Below are 21786 nucleotides of genomic sequence, written 5' to 3' on the forward strand. Positions count from 1 at the left end.
ATATGACCCCACAGTGCCAGATATGTCCCCACAGTGCCAGATAGATATGCCCCCACAATGCCATGTGCCCACAGTGCCAGATGTGTCCCCACAGTGCCAGATATGCCCCCACAGTGCCAGATATGCCCCCACAGTGCCATGTGCCCACAGTGCCAGATATGACCCCACAGTGCCAGATATGCCCCACAGTGCCAGATATGACTCCACAGTGCCAGATACAGATATGCCCCCACAGTGCCATGTGCCCACAGTGCTACATATGCCCCCACAGTGCTAGATACAGATATGCCCCCACAGTGCCATGTGCCCACAGTACTAGATTTGCCCCCACAGTGCCAGATATGCCCCCACAGTGCCAGATATAAATATGCCCCCACAGTACCAGATATGCCCCCACAGTGCCACATATGACCATACAGTGCCAGATATGCCCCCACAGTGCCAGATATGCCCCCACAGTGCCAGATACAGATATGACCCCACAGTGCCATGTGCCCACAGTGCCAGATATGCCCCCACAGTGCCAGATACAGATATGCCCCCACAGTGCCAGATATGCCCCCACAGTGCCAGATATGACCCCACAGTGCCAGATACAGATATGCCCCCACAGTGCCATGTGCCCACAGTGCTAGATATGCCCCTACAGTGCCAGATACAGATATGTCCCCACAGTGCTAGATTTGCCCCCACTGTGCCAGATATGCCCCCATAGAGCCAGATACAGATATGCCCCCACAGTGCCATGCCCCCACAGTGCCAGATATGCCCCCACAGTGCCAGATATGCCCCCACAGTGCCAGCTACAGATATGAACCCTCTGTGCCATGTGCCCACAGTGCCAGATATGCCCCCACTGTGCTAGGCGCACGCTGCGCTCTCCTCGCCTCGGGTGGATGGGCGGCGGATTGCGATCGACTGGTCGCATGTCCGCGATCGACCAGTCGATTGCGATCGACTGTTTGGCCACTCCTGCCCTATTAGTACTAAAGATATCAAGAGGTGCTATCATGCTGAGGCTTCTAGTACTATGCTGGAGGAAGAGAGAAGCATGATTTAAATAAACCCTCACAATTAACATGGAGTAATTGAAGTGCTAAGAACTTCAATTATACTCCATGTTAATTGTGAGGGTTTATTTAAATTATTTTTACTATCAGTTTTCTTAGTGCTAGGAGTGTGCATCTGCATCTCTCTTCCTCCAGCATAAGACATGTTTGGGGTCTGAATCATGTTTAGAGATGTGTAAATTAGAGATGAGCGCCTGAAATTTTTCGGGTTTTGTGTTTTGGTTTTGGGTTCGGTTCCGCGGCCGTGTTTTGGGTTCGACCGCGTTTTGGCAAAACCTCACCGAATTTTTTTTGTCGGATTCGGGTGTGTTTTGGATTTGGGTGTTTTTTTAAAAAAACACTAAAAAACAGCTTAAATCATAGAATTTGGGGGTCATTTTGATCCCATATTATTATTAACCTCAAAAACCATAATTTCCACTCATTTTCAGTCTATTCTGAATACCTCACACCTCACAATATTATTTTTAGTCCTAAAATTTGCACCAAGGTCGCTGGATGACTAAGCTAAGCGACACTAGTGGCCGACACAAACACCTGGCCCATCTAGGAGTGGCACTGCAGTGTCACGCAGGATGTCCCTTCCAAAAAACCCTCCCCAATCAGCACATGACGCAAAGAAAAAAAGAGGCGCAATGAGGTAGCTGACTGTGTGAGTAAGATAAGCGACCCTAGTGGCCGACACAAACACCGGGCCCATTTAGGAGTGGCACTGCAGTGTCACGCAGGATGTCCCTTCCAAAAAACCCTCCCCAATCAGCACATGACGCAAAGAAAAAAAGAGGCGCAATGAGGTAGCTGACTGTGTGAGTAAGATTAGCGACCCTAGTGGCCGACACAAACACCGGGCCCATTTAGGAGTGGCACTGCAGTGTCACGCAGGATGTCCCTTCCAAAAAACCCTCCCCAATCAGCACATGACGCAAAGAAAAAAAGAGGCGCAATGAGGTAGCTGACTGTGTGAGTAAGATTAGCGACCCTAGTGGCCGACACAAACACCGGGCCCATTTTGGAGTGGCACTGCAGTGTCACGCAGGATGTCCCTTCCAAAAAACCCTCCCCAATCAGCACATGACGCAAAGAAAAAAAGAGGCGCAATGAGGTAGCTGACTGTGTGAGTAAGATTAGCGACCCTAGTGGCCGACACAAACACCGGGCCCATTTAGGAGTGGCACTGCAGTGTCACGCAGGATGTCCCTTCCAAAAAACCCTCCCCAAACAGCACATGACGCAAAGAAAAAGAAAAGAAAAAAGAGGTGCAAGATGGAATTGTCCTTGGGCCCTCCCACCCACCCTTATGTTGTATAAACAAAACAGGACATGCACACTTTAACCAACCCATAATTTCAGTGACAGGGTCTGCCACACGACTGTGACTGATATGACGGGTTGGTTTGGACCCCCCCCAAAAAAGAAGCAATTAATCTCTCCTTGCACAAACTGGCTCTACAGAGGCAAGATGTCCACCTCATCATCACCCTCCGATATATCACCGTGTACATCCCCCTCCTCACAGATTATCAATTCGTCCCCACTGGAATCCACCATCTCAGCTCCCTGTGTACTTTGTGGAGGCAATTGCTGCTGGTCAGTGTCTCCGCGGAGGAATTGATTATAATTCATTTTAATGAACATCATCTTCTCCACATTTTCTGGATGTAACCTCGTACGCCGATTGCTGACAAGGTGAGCGGCGGCACTAAACACTCTTTCGGAGTACACACTTGTGGGAGGGCAACTTAGGTAGAATAAAGCCAGTTTGTGCAATGGCCTCCAAATTGCCTCTTTTTCCTGCCAGTATAAGTATGGACTGTGTGACGTGCCTACTTGGATGCGGTCACTCATATAATCCTCCACCATTCTTTCAATGGTGAGAGAATCATATGCAGTGACAGTAGACGACATGTCCGTAATCGTTGTCAGGTCCTTCAGTCCGGACCAGATGTCAGCATCAGCAGTCGCTCCAGACTGCCCTGCATCACCGCCAGCGGGTGGGCTCGGAATTCTGAGCCTTTTCCTCGCACCCCCAGTTGCGGGAGAATGTGAAGGAGGAGATGTTGACAGGTCGCGTTCCGCTTGACTTGACAATTTTCTCACCAGCAGGTCTTTCAACCCCAGCAGACTTGTGTCTGCCGGAAAGAGAGATCCAAGGTAGGCTTTAAATCTAGGATCGAGCACGGTGGCCAAAATGTAGTGCTCTGATTTCAACAGATTGACCACCCGTGAATCCTTGTTAAGCGAATTAAAGGGCTCCATCCACAAGTCCCACATGCCTAGCGGAATCGCTCCGTGTTAGCTCCTCCTTCAATGTCTCCAGCTTCTTCTGCAAAAGCCTGATGAGGGGAATGACCTGACTCAGGCTGGCAGTGTCTGAACTGACTTCACGTGTGGCAAGTTCAAAGGGCATCAGAACCTTGCACAACGTTGAAATCATTCTCCACTGCGCTTGAGACAGGTGCATTCCACCTCCTATATCGTGCTCAATTGTATAGGCTTGAATGGCCTTTTGCTGCTCCTCCAACCTCTGAAGCATATAGAGGGTTGAATTCCACCTCGTTACCACTTCTTGCTTCAGATGATGGCAGGGCAGGTTCAGTAGTTTTTGGTGGTGCTCCAGTCTTCTGTACGTGGTGCCTGTACGCCGAAAGTGTCCCGCAATTTTTCTGGCCACCGACAGCATCTCTTGCATGCCCCTGTCGTTTTTTAAATAATTCTGCACCACCAAATTCAAGGTATGTGCAAAACATGGGACGTGCTGGAATTTGCCCATATTTAATGCACACACAATATTGCTGGCGTTGTCCGATGCCACAAATCCACAGGAGAGTCCAATTGGGGTAAGCCATTCCGCGATGATCTTCCTCAGTTGCCGTAAGAGGTTTTCAGCTGTGTGCGTATTCTGGAAACCGGTGATACAAAGCGTAGCCTGCCTAGGAAAGAGTTGGCGTTTGCGAGATGCTGCTACTGGTGCCGCCGCTGCTGTTCTTGCGGCGGGAGTCCATACATCTACCCAGTGGGCTGTCACAGTCATATAGTCCTGACCCTGCCCTGCTCCACTTGTCCACATGTCCGTGGTTAAGTGGACATTGGGTACAACTGCATTTTTTAGGACACTGGTGAGTCTTTTTCTGACGTCCGTGTACATTCTCGGTATCGCCTGCCTAGAGAAGTGGAACCTAGATGGTATTTGGTAACGGGGGCACACTGCCTCAATAAATTGTCTAGTTCCCTGTGAACTAACGGCGGATACCGGACGCACGTCTAACCCCAACATAGTTGTCAAGGCCTCAGTTATCCGCTTTGCAGCAGGATGACTGCTGTGATATTTCATCTTCCTCGCAAAGGACTGTTGAACAGTCAATTGCTTACTGGAAGTAGTACAAGTGGGCTTACGACTTCCCCTCTGGGATGACCATCGACTCCCAGCAGCAACAACAGCAGCGCCAGCAGCAGTAGGCGTTACACGCAAGGATGCATCGGAGGAATCCCAGGCAGGAGAGGACTCGTCAGAATTGCCAGTGACATTGCCTGCAGGACTATTGGCATTCCTGGGGAAGGAGGAAATTGACACTGAGGGAGTTGGTGGGGTGGTTTGCGTGAGCTTGGTTACAAGAGGAAGGGATTTACTGGTCAGTGGACTGCTTCCGCTGTCACCCAAAGTTTTTGAACTTGTCACTGACTTATTATGAATGCGCTGCAGGTGACGTATAAGGGAGGATGTTCCGAGGTGGTTAACGTCCTTACCCCTACTTATTACAGCTTGACAAAGGGAACACACGGCTTGACACCTGTTGTCCGCATTTCTGTTGAAATAGTTCCACACCGAAGAGCTGATTTTTTTGGTATTTTCACCAGGCATGTCAACGGCCATATTCCTCCCACGGACAACAGGTGTCTCCCCGGGTGCCTGACTTAAACAAACCACCTCACCATCAGAATCCTCCTGGTCAATTTCCTCCCCAGCGCCAGCAACACCCATATCCTCCTCATCCTGGTGTACTTCAACACTGACATCTTCAATCTGACTATCAGGAACTGGACTGCGGGTGCTCCTTCCAGCACTTGCAGGGGGCGTGCAAATGGTGGAAGGCGCATGCTCTTCACGTCCAGTGTTGGGAAGGTCAGGCATCGCAACCGACACAATTGGACTCTCCTTGTGGATTTGGGATTTCGAAGAATGCACAGTTCTTTGCGGTGCTACTGCTTTTGCCAGCTTGAGTCTTTTCATTTTTCTAGCGAGAGGCTGAGTGCCTCCATCCTCATGTGAAGCTGAACCACTAGCCATGAACATAGGCCAGGGCCTCAGCCGTTCCTTGCCACTCAGTGTGGTAAATGGCATATTGGCAAGTTTACGCTTCTCCTCCGACAATTTTATTTTAGGTTTTGGAGTCCTTTTTTTACTGATATTTGGTGTTTTGGATTTGACATGCTCTGTACTATGACATTGGGCATCGGCCTTGGCAGACGACGTTGCTGGCATTTCATCGTCTCGGCCATGACTAGTGGCAGCAGCTTCAGCACGAGGTGGAAGTGGATCTTGATCTTTCCCTAATTTTGGAACCTCAACATTTTTGTTCTCCATATTTTAATAGGCACAACTAAAAGGCACCTCAGGTAAACAATGGAGATGGATGGATACTAGTATACAATTATGGACGGACTGCCGAGTGCCGACACAGAGGTAGCTACAGCCGTGAACTACCGTACTGTGTCTGCTGCTAATATAGACTGGTTGATAAAGAGATGTCGTAGTATGTATGTATGAAGAAGAAAGAAAAAAAAACCACGGTTAGGTGGTATACAATTATGGACGGACTGCCGAGTGCCGACACAGAGGTAGCCACAGCCGTGAACTACCGTACTGTACTGTGTCTGCTGCTAATATAGACTGGTTGATAAAGAGATGTCGTAGTATGTATGTATGAAGAAGAAAGAAAAAAAAACACGGGTAGGTGGTATACAATTATGGACAGACTGCCGAGTGCCGACACAGAGGTAGCCACAGCCGTGAACTACCGTACTGTACTGTGTCTGCTGCTAATATAGACTGGTTGATAAAGAGATGTCGTAGTATGTATGTATGAAGAAGAAAGAAAAAAAAACCACGGTTAGGTGGTATACAATTATGGACGGACTGCCGAGTGCCGACACAGAGGTAGCCACAGCCGTGAACTACTGTACTGTGTCTGCTGCTAATATAGACTGGTTGATAAAGAGATGTCGTAGTATGTATGTATAAAGAAGAAAGAAAAAAAAAAACCACGGTTAGGTGGTATACAATTATGGACGGACTGCCGAGTGCCGACACAGAGGTAGCCACAGCCGTGAACTACCGTACTGTACTGTGTCTGCTGCTAATATAGACTGGTTGATAAAGAGATGTCGTAGTATGTATGTATGAAGAAGAAAGAAAAAAAAACCTCGGTTAGGTGGTATACAATTATGGACGGACTGCCGAGTGCCGACACAGAGGTAGCCACAGCCGTGAACTACCGTACTGTACTGTGTCTGCTGCTAATATAGACTGGTTGATAAAGAGATGTCGTAGTATGTATGTATAAAGAAGAAAGAAAAAAAAACCACGGTTAGGTGGTATACAATTATGGACGGACTGCCGAGTGCCGACACAGAGGTAGCCACAGCCGTGAACTACCGTACTGTACTGTGTCTGCTGCTAATATAGACTGGTTGATAAAGAGATGTAGTAGTATGTATGTATAAAGAAGAAAGAAAAAAAAACCACGGGTAGGTGGTATACAATTATGGATGGACTGCCGAGTGCCGACACAGAGGTAGCTACAGCCGTGAACTACCGTACTGTGTCTGCTGCGACTGGATGATAAATAATGATATAAAAATATATATATATATATCACTACTGCAGCCGGACAGGTATATATATTATATAATGACGGACCTGCTGGACACTGTCTGTCAGCAGAATGAGTTTTTTATAGAATTAAAAAAAAAACACCACACAAGTGAAGTCACACGACGAGTGTTTAACTTTTTCAGGCAATCACAATATAGTATACTACTAACTATACTGGTGGTCAGTGTGGTCAGGTCACTGGTCAGTCACACTGGCAGTGGCACTCCTGCAGCAAAAGTGTGCACTGTTTAATTTTAATATAATATGTACTCCTGGCTCCTGCTATAACCTATAACTGGCACTGCAGTGCTCCCCATTCTCCCCCACAATTATAAGCTGTGTGAGCTGAGCACAGTCAGATATATAATATATATACATAGATGATGCAGCACACTGGGCTGAGCAGTGCACACAGATATGGTATGTGACTGTCTTGTACTCCTGGCTCCTGCTATAACCTATAACTGGCACTGCAGTGCTCCCCAGTCTCCCCCACAATTATAAGCTGTGTGAGCTGAGCACAGTCAGATATATAATATATACATAGATGATGCAGGCATGCAGCACACTGGGCTGAGCAGTGCACACAGATATGGTATGTGACTGAGTCACTGTGTGTACCGTTTTTTTCAGGCAGAGAACGGATATATTAAATAAAACAACTGCACTGCTGGTGGTCACTGTGGTCAGTCACTAAACTCTGCACTCTCTTCTACAGTATCAGCCTCAGGTCAATCTCTCTCTCTCTCTCCTAATCTAAATGGAGAGGACGCCAGCCACGTCCTCTCCCTATCAATCTCAATGCACGTGTGAAAATGGCGGCGACGCGCGGCTCCTTATATAGAATCCGAGTCTCGCGAGAATCCGACAGCGTCATGATGACGTTCGGGCGCGCTCGGGTTAACCGAGCAAGGCGGGAAGATCCGAGTCGCTCGGACCCGTGAAAAAAAAACATGAAGTTCGTGCGGGTTCGGATTCAGAGAAACCGAACCCGCTCATCTCTAGTGTAAATGGAATTTCCACCCTACTACAAAATATATGCAGTATATAATATTTCTTTGTCTTCTAGGTAGCCTGTAAATTTCCCATAATGCATCTGTCAGCTATAGCTCACTCACTAAAATGGTCTGTTTCAGCGGATAGCCTGCCCAGCTAATGAGGCACATAACTAAATAAGGGCACTTATTGGTTTCAAGGAGGCGCTTAGTTGAGCTGCATTCTATTATATGAGCCTACTTGGTTTTTACATCTATTGTTTGCCTTTGTGCATCGCAACAGATAAAGGGGGATATGTTGGAAATTATGTGTGTGCAGGTGTTGATATTGCAAAGTCATACAGGCGCACACCAGTGGATGACTCAAATCATGACCAGTCCAGGTACTAGTGATGTTGGTTTATTGATAGATTGCAGGTACAGCCGTACTCACTGTTACATGTGTCTTCCACTGTGATGCTCTATTACACTCTTGCATAGTCCCAAGATTGCTCCACGCATGCTCAGTTCAGATCTTGGTGGCCATCTTGGATTAAGCCATGAAGCCTCCCCGAGGAACAGGAAGATAGGAATATTCACAGTAGCACACTACAGAATATGTATCAAGTCTTGGAGAGAGGTAAGGATGGAAACAATGCCCAAAGCAACCAATCAGCTTGCTTTCATTTATCTAGCACAGTCATTGAATTGACAGCATCTTACTGGTTGCTTTGGGCAACTACTTCATGTTATCTCTCTCCCGTGCTTGATACAACTCCCCCAAAGTATAGATGGTAAAAGTGGATAAAAATTCTCTCCTTAACCAGCTCAGACAACAGAGTAATATTATTTTCAATGCTAGGAAATATCATAAAGGGTAAATTAAAAATGGGTAGGGGGTCTGTGCATTTTGCCGGCTGTCGGAATCCCGGCGGCCAGGATATCGAGCCCGGAATCATGCTAGCCGTCAATGCCGCCAGCCGGAATCCTGACAAAACAGGACTATTCCAGCTCATGGGTGTCCACGTAAGGGAACGCTTTGCGATCGCCCCGCAGCCAGCTATCTGGCGGGCGGGATGCCGCTGTCGGGATATTGACAGCCGGTATCCCGCCCGCTGGTAAATCGTATGTTTTCCATGGGTAGATCTAAATTAATAGTCCCTAGCATTGTTTTGGTGGATGGACATGTAATTAATAATTTCAATTATTAATTCATCTGATTATATGTTTTTATATTTTGTTTTACAGTACACGCAGCCATGTATAACCCAAATCAAGGTGAGTCTCTTCTCATGTCTGTATAGCACATATAGTACGTTGTAAGCATCCGTGCATTTGGCGGCTACTCTCATGTGAGAATCTTGTAACGTGTTTCAGTATGTAACGTGTATTATTGCTATAACACAGTGACAAAAAAAAATATTTTGGAGATCACTTAATGGGGTCAATCCAGTTATTGTAGGTGCGATTTTGCTCCTGCCACCCATTCTCATGGCAATCTCGCGCTGCAAATTACATTTGCAATTTGCAGAAAAGTCAGGCATTCTTGCTGCGACCACCGCAAATTGTAATTTCTAATTGGATTTCACATCTCTCTGGTGCGCGCATTGCTGAGATGTATGCGAGCTTCATGATACAAACTCGCTTTGTAAGCGCGCACAATGAGCCTTATTCAGGTTTCTTTACAAACCAAAAAAGTTAGCAATTGGGCAAAACCATGTTGCACAGCAGGTGTGGCATATGTAACATGTGCAGGGAGAGTTAAGGGGGGCACACACGGAGAGTTCAGTGCTTAAATTCTAAGCAATCTGACTAGATTGCTTAGAAATTAAGCACGGATCGCTCCACATGTATCCCCATTGCGTTAGCGATGCACAGCCCCGCGCATTCCTATTGCTGACTGTAGATTTGGCATGCATCGGATCGCTCACTTCACTGCCCCCCCCCCCCCCCTCACTCAGCACACAACTCTCCACGTGTACGGGGCTTTCGATTGGGGTGGGGTGTGTTCAAACAGAAATCTAAATTGCAGTGTAGAAATTAAGCAGCCAGTATTTACCCTGCACAGAAACAAAATAACCCAACCAAATCTAACTCTCTCTGCACATGTTCCATTTGCCCCAACTGCAGTGCAACATGGTTTTGCCCAAATACTAACTTTTTTGGTTTGCCAACAAACCTGAATAATCCCCCATATTGGATTGACCCCAATGTATTATCCCAACATTGGGCCCGATTCATAGTTACATGCAATTCGGTCACATTGCCTGCTCGGAAATAATTGCAAACATCTACCCGTACTCAGAGTGGTGGTCTACGTAGCACCCCATCCATCCGTGTAGTTGGCCGACGTCACTATCAGTGCGGACTTGCATCAGCCAATCCTTGATGGTGAGAACTGGTTTTCAGATGCACAACTCTGACGAGCCAGCATACGTCCGGACTACACATCCCCTTATCGTACTGTAACTCCAGGTTACTGCGCAGATACACCGCTGCCACACATGCTTGTAACCCTGAATCAGGTCAATTCTGCTCATATCAACCCAACGCATCTGTCCCAGAAGTACTGATCTCCCATGTGTCACATACACTGTTCTTGCAGTACTGGCAGGAGAAGAATATGTGCCTCACATGTAATGCTTGGCCTAATTACTTTATCATTGTATATTTCAGGAACACCCTACGGGCAACCGGGTTGTCCTCCCCAGCAAGGACCTTATCCAGGGCAGTACCCTCCTGGCACCAATCCAGGATACCCCGGACCTGGCCAGCCTGGATACCCCGGACCTGGCCAGCATGGATACCCCGGACCTGGCCTACCTGGATACCCCGGACCTGGCCAGCCTGGATATCCTGGTGGTTGGCAACCAGGACCACATGGGCACCATGAACATACACATGGACATGGTGCCCCCGGGTGCCCTCCTCAGTACCCAACTGGAAACCCCACTGGCTGTAACCCAAATGAAGGGCATCATGGGGAGCACAAAAAGCATAAGCACCATGAACATGGTCACGGGCATGGACACGGACACCACGGGCATAAGCATGGAAAAGTAAGTGTCACCGCACATAGAAATGCTATTTACAGTGTTGGCAGTGTGTATCCTCCATATAAATAGGAGCCACAGAACAATAGGCAGTTTGCATATTACTGAATTTAATCATCCAGTGAATTAAACAGAACGTCACTAGACATAGGGGGTTGTGTATGCGCTTTCATATGATAGGGGAAGCATGACGTGTCAGACGAACTTTATAGATGTTCTTCTTGTGCTTTATTGTACAGTAGTGGCCAAAATTGTGGAAACGTTTTGTAAAATGTGTGTTTTTAGTACAGATGTGCGGGTTCGGTTTTACTCGGGGCTCGAAACGGCATCTTATTGGATCACGGATGTCACGCGTTTTGGTAGCCAATAAGCAAAGCCCGAAATACCAGAGTAAATCCGAGTAAAACCGAACCTGCTCATCTCTAGTTTTTAGTGTTTAATTGCGTATAACTGCATTATTTTTAAAGAAAATCCTATGAAGGTATATATCACTGGAAAGATAATTTTATATACAATACAGTGCCGTTCACCGCAATGAATGAATTGTTCTGAGAGCCAATCAGGTATTGCAATGCTACAAAATAGATCCAGTTAGATGAGGAAGCTCACATTCGTTGCTACCAGAACTGATAGTAAAACATCTTATTTAGTTGTTTGATTATCACTAAGTTGGTCACTGTTTTTTTATGCGTTTATTTTACTTTAATTTCCTGAAGTGAGCTGTGTAACTTACTTAGGATGACAAGCAAAGTAAAGAGAGCTGACTGGTCACCTAGAAAGAGATACAAAAAAATTACTTTACATGAAGAAGGTAACACTTACAACAAAATTATAAGAAAAGTAGGTGTCAACTTAACCAAAGGAGGAACTTCGAAACTGTGGAATAAGTATCAACAGACTCTGGTGGTCATTCCGAGTTGTTCGCTCGCTAGCAGTTTTTAGCAGCCGTGCAAACGCTATGCCGCCGCCCACTGCGAGTGTATTTTAGCTTAGCAGAAGTGCGAACGAAAGGTTCGCAGAGCGGCTACAAAGTTTTTCTGTGCAGTTTCAGAGTAGCTCAAAACCTACTCAGCGCTTGCGATCACTTCAGACTGTACAGTTCCTGTTTTGACGTCACATACATGCCCTGCGTTCGCCCAGCCACGCCTGCGTTTTTCCTGGCACGCCTGCGTTTTTTCGAACACTCCCTGAAAACGGTTAGTTGCCACCCATAAACGCCCACTTCATGTCAATCACTCTGCAGAAACCAGTGCGACTGAAAAGCTTCGCTAGACCCTGTGTGAAACTACATCGTACGATGTACTAGTACGTCGCACGTGCGCATTGCGCCCCATACGCATGCGCAGAAGTGCCATTTTTTTGCCTCATCACTGCACAGCGAACGAAGGCAGCTAGTGATCAACTCGGAATGACCACCTCAGTCCCTTCAAAACCAAACTGGTAAAGGTAGCGAAAGATCCACAATACCATGCTGTGATAGAAAAATGAAAAAACTGTGCTTGAGAGAAAGAAAAAAATCATCTGAGACAATCCAGAATGATTTACGTGAATGGGGTGTTAACACCAGTGCCAGGACTGTTTGAGGCAGACTTCAATATTTTGAATTAAACACCACAGTCCCAAGGAAAAAGTTGCTTTTATCTCTCAAACAAAGACAGAAAAGATTAGAATGGGCTAAAAAGCGTATTAATTGGTCAGAAGAACAATGGAATAGTGTCATCTGGAGTGACAAAACCAGAATATCCATATTTGGTAGTGATGGCATGAAATATGTACACAGAACAATTGAAGAAAATTTGCTACCTGATGCACAACACCTACTGCATCCAGTTAGTGTTATACTGTGGGGATGTATGACAGCAAAAGGTGTGGGATGAATTTATGTGATCAATGGCACTTTAAATAGCAGCAAATACATCAGTGCCCCGCAGTGGGGAGCACAAACTATGCAGAGTAGTGGGTAAGTAGCGGGTGAATAATACTACTACTAATAATAATTATAATTATTTTATTTATATAGTGCTCTTTCTCCAATAGGACTCAATGCGCTTTACAGACATCAAAAACAATGCACATAGGGAGTCATTCTGAGTTGATCGCTTGCTGCCGTTTTTTCGCAGCGCAGCGACCAGGCTAAAAAATTGCACTTCTGCACATGCATATGGCCCACAATGCGCACGTGTGACGTACGGGTACAAAGTCCGCTGTGGGTGTGCACAGGTTCTACCGAAGTTTTCATTCGCACTGACGGCCGCAAGAAGATTGACAGAAAGGGGGCGTTTCTGGGTGTCAACTGACCGTTTTCAGGGAGGGTTTGCAAAAACGCAGGCGTGTCTGAAAAAACACAGGCGTGGCTTGGCGTTTGCTGGGCGGGTGTATGACGTCAAATCCAGACACGAATAGGATGAAATGATCGCAAGCGCTGAGTAGGTTCAGAGCTACTCAGAAACTGCACAAACTGTTTTTGCAGAGCTCGGCTGCACATGCGTTCGCACTTCTGCTAAGCTAAAATACACTCCCCAGTGGGCGGCGGCATAGCGTTTGCATGGCTGCTAAAACTACCTAGCGAGCTATCAACTCGGAATGACCCCCAATATTCATTAGTACTTTGTTGGGAAGCCTTTTGCTGCAGTTACATCCCAATATTGGTGGCCAGTGGGTCTGGACCTTTGGCATTCCGAAATCGCGCCCGCATCGGAAAAGGAATGGAGCCTAGGGAAAAGGGGTGGAGCCTCGTGTCACTCCCATTTCTGTCACTGTGGGGGCGTGCCCAGAATGCTCTGTTATGCTAGGCTGACCCAGGCTCTTTCTGCACAGTGAATAGATGCTGTTTTTTTTTTCCAGACACGCCTGCGTTTTTACAAACACTCCCTGAAAACGGTCAGTTGACACCCAGTAATGCCCCATTCCTGTCAATCTTCTTGCGGCCGCCAGTGCGAAGGAAAACTTCGCTAGAACCTGAACACAACCACAAAGAGCTTTGTACCCGTACGTCGCGCGTGCGCATTGCGGGGCACCTGATCGCTGTGCTGCGAAAATCGGCAGCGAGCGATCAACTCGGAATGACCCCCATTGTACGAAACTATGAAATGTACTTTTCTACAGTTCAGTACGTATAACTGTTATAAAAATGTTAAATTGTGTTATAAAATTCATTGTATTATGGTGTATTATGTTCTAAATTAAATTGCCATTGTAATGATGTGTGCTTTTTGGTATAATACTAAAATATATTAGTGCTATAAGCTGATAAACTTGAAAAATGCAAATTGTTTACAAAAGGTTTCCACAATTTTGGCCACTACTGTATGACTCCTCTGTAGTCTGTAGTGATACCTAGGCCCTGATTCAGAGGTGGACGTACTGTCCATGTCGCACGCAGTTGACCAATGTTTTAAGTCTGCGCATGCATCTGAGATGCACCATGCATGCCTCCTAAATGTCAGCACACCATCTGAGAATTATAGTGAGTCTTTCTGGGAGGTAACAGGGGGTTGGTGAAGCCGACATGGGTGTTGAGCTGAAAGTGACAGTGTTTAAAGGTATACAGCCCTCACACAGTATGCCATACTCATACAGCGCAGGGCTGGTGCAAGTTTCGATGGTGCAACCGATGATCGTCTAAATACGCACACTGACAGAAATGCACTGACTTAAGGGGCATCTCAGTTGTTTAAAAATCGGATGAGGCGCCCGTCTCTGAATCATAGGGGGTCATTCCGAGTTGTTCGCTCGTTGCCGATTTTCGCTATGCTGCAAGGCACGCAGGGCGCATGCGCTTTAGTTATTTAACTAATAACTTAGTAGATTTGCTGTAGATTCTGCGGCGCTTTTCAGTCGCTCTGCTGATCGGTGAGTGATTGACAGGAAAGGGGCGTTTCTGGGTGGTAACTGAGCGTTTTCCGGGAGTGTGCTAAAAAACGCAGGCATGTCAGGGAAAAACGTGGAGTGGCTGGCCGAACGCAGGGCGTGTTTGTGACATCAAACCAGGAACTAAACGGACGGAGCTGATCGCAATCTAGGAGTAGGTCTGGAGCTACTCAGAAACTGCAAAGAAATTTCTATTCGCAATTCTGCTAATCTTTTGTTCGCTATTCTGCTATGCTAAGATACACTCCCAGAGGGCGGCGGCCTAGCGCGTGCAATGCTGCTAAAAGCAGCTAGCGAGCGAACAACTCGGAATGAGGGCTCATATGTATAGTGTCTGCAGAAATTGCATAACCATTTAACTAACACCTGTAAGAAAACAGGGTCTTCCATTTCAGGTTCCAGTGTATCGGTTGACAGTGTCTAGGTCAGCCCCATATCCCCATATAGACGACAAGTACACAAGGTCGGCATTGTAAAAAGGTCGAGACATATTTTTTCCAAATACGGTGGTAATGTTTAGACGTTACCCCCTTCCTAGCTTGGATCAGAGTTGGAATAACCTTGTTCGGAATGCCTTTCCGGGATAAACTCTGATGCTCAACTTCCATGCCGTCAAACATAGCCATGGTAAGTCTTGATAGACGAATGGCCCCTGTTTCAGAAGATCCTCTAGTAGAGGCAGAGGCCACGGGTCCTCCAGGAGCAACTCCAGTAGATCCGCGTACCAGGCACCTTCTCGGCCAATCTGGAGCAATGAGAATTGCTTGAACCTTTTCCTTTTTTACTCTTTTGAGAATTATTGGGATCAGAGGAAGAGGTGGGAACACTTAGATCATCATGTAGATCCATGGAGTCACCAGAGTGTCCATTGCCACTGCTTGTGGGTCCCTCGACCTGGAACAATAGCGTTTTAGCTTCTTGTTGAGACGAGAGGCCATCATGTCTATCTGTGGAATTCCCCACCGACTTGTTAAGGACTCGAACACCTGTGGGTAAAGGCCCCACTCTCTTGGGTGGAGGTTGTGTATGCAGAGGAAGTCCGCTTCCCAGTTGTCTACTCCCGGAATGAAGATTGCCGACAGTGCCACCTCGTGTCTTTCTGCCCAGAGGAGAATTTTTGTTACCTCTGACATTGCAGCCCTGTCGGTTTATGTATGTTACTGCCGTCACATTGTCCGACTGAACCTGAATGGCTTGATCTTGAAGAAGATGCAAAGCTAGAAGAAGGGCGTTGTATATGGCCCTTAGTTCCAGAATGTTGATCGGAAGAACGGCTTCCTGACTTGATCACTTCCTTGGAACTGTTCCCCTTGGGTGACTGCTCCCCAACCTCTGAGGCTTGCGTCCGTGGTTAGCAGAATCCAACTTTGAATCCCAAACCGTCGACCCTCGGTCAGGTAAGTCTGGAGCCACCACAGAAGAGAAATCCTGGCTTTTGGCGACAGACGTATCCTCTGGTGCATGTGAAGATGCTATCTGGACCATTTGTCCAACAGATCCAGCTGGAATGGTCTTGCATGAAACCATCCGTACTGCAGAGCTTCGTAAGAGGCTACCATCTTCCCCAGAAGGCGAATGCACAGATGCACTGATATCCGGGTTGGTTTTAGGACATCCCGCACCATTGACTGGATTACCAATGCCTTTTCCAACGGAAGGAACACCCTTTGTTCCTCCATATCCAGGATCATTCCTAGGAACGGAAGCCTCCGTGTTGGTTCCAGGTGGGATTTTGGCAGGTTCAGAATCCACCTGTGATCCTGGATAAGTTGGGTTGAGTGGGCAATGCTGTCCAACAACCTCTCCCTGGAAGGCGCTTTTATCAGCAGGTCGTCCAGGTATGGTATTATGTTTACTCCCTGCTTGCGGAGGAGAAACATCATCACTGCCATTACCTTGGTGAATACCCTTGGTGCTGTGGAGAGGCCAAATGACGGGGCCTGAAACTGGTAGTGACAGTCCTGTAGTGCAAACCTTAGATACGCCTGATGAGGTGGCCAAATTGGAATGTGAGGGTACGCATCCTTGATGTCCAGAGACACCAGGAATTCCCCCTCCTCCAGACCTGAGATCACTGCTCTCAGAGACTCCATCTTGAATTTGAACACCCTTAAATACGGGTTCAGAGATTTGAGGTTGAGACTGGGCCTCCCCAATCCGTCCAGTTTCGGAACTACAAACAGGTTGGAGTAATAACCCTTGTTTTGTAGTTGAAGTGGAACTGGAACAATGACCTGAGTCTGAACCAGTTTTTGAATTGCTGCCTGTAAAGTCACACTTGCTTCCGGAGAAGCTGGTAGGCCTGATTTGAAGAATCTGTGAGGTGGGAGTTCCTGAAACTCCAGTCTGTATCCCTGGGCGATAATATCTATGACTCAGGGATCCTTGCAAGATATTGCCCAAACGTGACTGAAATAATGTAACTGAGCTCCCACCTGCCTGTCTTCCAGGCCGTATGGACCACCGTCATGCTGAAGGCTTTGAGGAAGCAGATCCGGGGTTCTGTTCCTGAGAACCTGCAGTGGCCGGTTTTCTGGCTTTACCTTTACTACCTTTGAAGGCTGTAGAAGAACCCTTGGATCTGCCTTTGAATTTTGCTGTCCGAAAGGACTGCAGAGTTGGAGCAGATTAGGTTTTTCTAGCTGGGGGTGCCGCGGAAGGAAGGTACGTAGACTTACCCGCCGTAGCCTTGGATATCAACTTATCCAGTTCATCTCCAAACAGGACTTCACCTGTGAAAGGTAGATTTTCCACTCCTTTCCTGGAATGCGCATCCGCTGTCCACTGGCACAGCCACAAGCCCCTGGATGCTGAAACTGCCATGGCATTGGTACGTGCGTTGAGCAAACCAATTTCCTTTAAGGCCACGGCCATAAAGGTAGCAAAGTCCTGAATATGCTGCAGCAGTAAATAAAATCTCCCCCCTGGGTAAGGTATCCAATCCATCAATTAAGTTACCTGACCACTGTGCAATAGCTTTAGTGATCCATGCACAAGTAATAGTGGGCCTCTGGGCCACCCCAACAGCAGTGTACAGTGATTTGAGAGTTTTCTCAATCTTGCGGTCAGCTGTGTCCTTTAAGGATGCTGCCCCAGGAAGAGGTAAGACTATCTTACGTGACAACCTAGATACCGATGCGTCCACCATCGGCAGGTTTTCCCATTTCTTTCCATCATCCAGAGGAAAGGGAAAGGATGTAATTAATCTTTTAGGAATCTGAAATTTTTTGTCAGGATTAGCCCAAGTTTGTTCAAACAAAGCATTTAATTCCTTTGATGCGGAAAAGTAGCTGAGGATTTCTTTTTTATATTAAAATAAAATTCCTCCTCAACCTCAGCCATCTTATCAGGAATGTGCAGGACATTTCTGACAGCTTATATCATGGCCTGTATGCCCTGTGACAGGACGGCATCCCCCCCACTCGCATCTACTTTACCCTCCTCTGGATCTGATGTATCGTCATCAGCAGAGGCGGATTGGCCACAGGGTTCACAGGGAAGATTCCCGGTGGGCCGACGCACCCGTGGGTCCTTTTTTGTTTGAGGATATGTGGTCCTTTTTATAGACATAATGAATAAGATGCTAAATAATTTGCATATATGAAAATTACTTAGCCTGTGATTGCAGATGATCTAGTGTATGCTCTGTCTGCCTGCTTGGCTGACATATAAGATTGAGTGAATAGTGATTGGGATACGGTTGGTGTAATAAGCAAGAAAATATATCTTTCTAAAGAATTATATAGTTTCCTAAATTCTGAAGGTGTATCATGTAATGTGCTCATAATATTTAATTTTAATTTTTTTAACTTCCCCCTTGATGCTGGACATGCCCACTATCTGGAAAGTCTTGGGGGGAGGGTGCTGCTGCCATGGCCCATGGCTAGACCTTACACCTCTGGTGCTGCCCATGTGGGGCCACTAGTACAACGCTTTTTGTTCCCAATCCGCCCCTGGTCATCAGTATCACCCTGCATGAGTTGGGCCAGAGTACGCTTTTGCGGGCAAATGGCGGGGGTGTGAGACGCTGGTATGGAGACTTAATCTTTATTCATTAGGTCATCTAAAGTCTGTTTTAAAAATTGCGTCTCTCATTATGGGATTTGTAGAAATATTAGAGGGGTGTGAGACGCTGGTATGGGGACTGAATCTTTATTCATTAGGTCATCCAAAGTCTGTTTTAAAAATTGCGTTTCTTTCTCATTATGGGATTTGTAGAAATATTAGATATCATCCCTTTAATGGAAGCTAACCATGGGGGTTCTGCTCCACTAGCCTGAGAATGGACACTATCCTGAGTACAGGGTAGTGAGTCCCCAGGGGAGGAAAGACACTCTGCTGTGCATGACACGCAGTCCCTGGACATGGTTGTGAAGGGACACACACACACACACACACACACACGCGCGCGCGCGCGCACACACACACACACACACACACACACACTGGGAACACAGATTATCTATACAGAGTCTTAGGGAGACACAGAAGTCAGAGCCAGCCATACAGCGCCCCTTTAGCCAAAGCAACATTTTTTTAGCTGGGTCGCAATACTAGCACCTTAATAGGGCTTAGTATACTATCACTGCACCCCCCTCACTAAGACCCCCTGGTACCGCTGAGGAGACGAGGAGTCCTTGTGGAGGAGCTGTGCTTCCCTGTATATGCTGTTGTACAATCTGCAGAGGGAAAATGGCGCTGGTGAGCTGCTGGATCCGCTCAGTAAGAAGCCCCGCCCCCTTAATGGCGTGCGGCTTCCCCACTTTATTGAAACTGACCTGAGGTAATTTTTGTGAAAAACAGCAGGTTAAAACCTCTGTTATGTCTGTAGTCAATGTGGGTAACAGTGGTGGCTCAGCGCGCCCCTCAGCAGCGGGACGCCTATATGAAAATGCCCTTCTGAGCCCCCGGAGCGCAGCCTGTACTCAGAGCTGTGCTCCTACCCTTGTGCTGGGACGCCGGTGCTGTACTCACGACTCTTTAGTCTTCTGGCTCTGTTAGGGGGTGGCGGCGTGCTGCGGAAGGGTATGCTGCGCCATGGTGTGGTTCGCGAATGGCTCCCTCAGGAGCTCAGTGTCCTGTCAGCAGAGAAACGGGACCATTAACTCTTTAGGAAGTCGGGCCGTTCTCCCCCCTAAGTCCCACGAAGCAGTCAGGCTCTTGCCAAACAGCCCTGACTGAAAATAATAAATAAAAAAATAAAAAATGTAGAAAACTCTTCAGGAGCTCTCCAAAGCGTGACCGGCTCCTCCGGGCATATTTTCTAAACTGAATCTGGTAGGAGGGGCATAGAGGGAGGAGACAGTGCACACTATTGATTTCTTAAAGTGCCTAGTGGACCCGTCTATACCCCTTGGTACTAATGTGGACCCCAGTATCCTCTAGGATGTAAGAGAAAATTTTGAATTGACCTTTTTTTTTGTGTGCCGATCATTGTCCTGTTGATCTTTTAACCCTGTCAATCCTTTGTACTTGTTGACGTTACTCACTCTCGACCTTTTGACCCTGCCGCCCTAATGCATGTCGACCATATGGGGTCGACCTCATGACTGTCTATTTAGACACTGTAGATCTCCTATACCGCACCCTCCAATTCATGTAGAGACATGCTTGAAACACCGAAAATATTTTCATAATAGATACGTATATGAAATATCTTAATAGTATTTTAATATATTTAATGTTATAACTTTTTGTAACACGCAGTTATCATAGCTTATTATGTACTGTAACAGTCCATGACTAAAACAATTAAAAGCAACAATATATCAAATAAAGGGAGGGGTGTAATGACGTTCTAGTTCGGCGGCCGTGTGGGATGACTTTTATTTAAAGGGGCAATCATGTACAAGGCATGATTGCCCTTTTAAAAATCGTCTGAGGTCAACTGGCATTCCGCACGGCCGCCAAACTTGGACTTCATCACATCCTTGCCAATATATATAATTAATATTAACTGACTCAGGACGGGGGAATGATGGTATGATGTGACAGGCGCTTACCCTCAGGGTTTCATAGCTATGTACAAACGTTCATACAGTATACAGTACATTTCTAGCATTGTTCTATTTCTGTATATTATAACCCCCCTCTCCCCTTTTTACAGCATGGAAGCAGCTCCGACTCCGATTAACCATCGCCCGGATCATTGCACTAAATACAAACCTATTATTCTTCCTGTGACCATTTTACATATAGTCAGCTATGCCCTAAGAAAAAGAAGAAAACGTCTGTGTGCTGTATATATACTCGCACAACACACACTATAGTATATGCCAATGTTAAACGGCAGCTGTGTGTGATTATTTGTTGTGTTTATGTCATGCAGCGTAGTAAAAATAAAACTCCCAATAGTTTATTGTGTGTTTCATCGTCTTCCTAACGTTATTGTACATTAATCGTGATGTCCTTGTCTGCTCAATTATTTGCTTAATTAATTTATATGGTAACGTTCAGCTGATTTAATGGGTATTGATATGTACATAGTGCAGTGCAGTTACAATCAGTTTAATATATACACCCATAGAATTATACTTACCCTGCCAGCGCTGCAAACAGAAATCACTGGGAAAATGGTGCAGCTGCCATTTTCCCGGTGATTTGCACAGTAGATATGTAAGTGGGAATAAGGCGTGGGCGCCATGTACCAGGAGCCTCTCTTTCTTAGGTGGTTAGTCAGAGGCAGTCGCAGATTTTGCTATTGCAGCAAAATCTGTGACCGTATTACTCACGGGTGTGGTTCGTTTTATCGACAGTATCTAGGTCGACCACTATAGGTCGACAGTCACTAGGTCGACATGGATGGAAGGTCGACAGGGTTTCTAGGTCGACATGTGCTAGGTCGACAGGTCTAAAGGTCGACATGAGGAGATTTTTTTTTTTTGGTGTCGTTTTCTTCGTAGAGTGACCGGGATCCCAAATTAGTGAACCGCGTCCCCTCGCATGGC

At 46.6% G+C, this 21786-nt stretch overlaps 1 protein-coding gene across 1 annotated transcript in view; it reads left to right on the forward strand.

Moving 5' to 3' along the window:
- LOC134943376 (calcium-binding protein P-like) overlaps window positions 1-21195 on the forward strand; it is a 55934-nt gene extending 34739 nt beyond the window's left edge. The window contains exons 2-4 of the mRNA XM_063932263.1: window positions 9165-9194; window positions 10593-10975; window positions 20946-21195. Coding sequence (XP_063788333.1) covers window positions 9165-9194; window positions 10593-10975; window positions 20946-20972 — 440 coding nt within the window. The 3' untranslated portion in view covers window positions 20973-21195. The remainder of the gene's footprint in view (window positions 1-9164; window positions 9195-10592; window positions 10976-20945) is intronic.
- Window positions 21196-21786: the final 591 nt, after the last annotated feature.

The sequence above is a fragment of the Pseudophryne corroboree genome, chromosome 7 (assembly GCF_028390025.1).
Source record: "Pseudophryne corroboree isolate aPseCor3 chromosome 7, aPseCor3.hap2, whole genome shotgun sequence".
NCBI classification, from domain to species: domain Eukaryota; kingdom Metazoa; phylum Chordata; class Amphibia; order Anura; family Myobatrachidae; genus Pseudophryne; species Pseudophryne corroboree.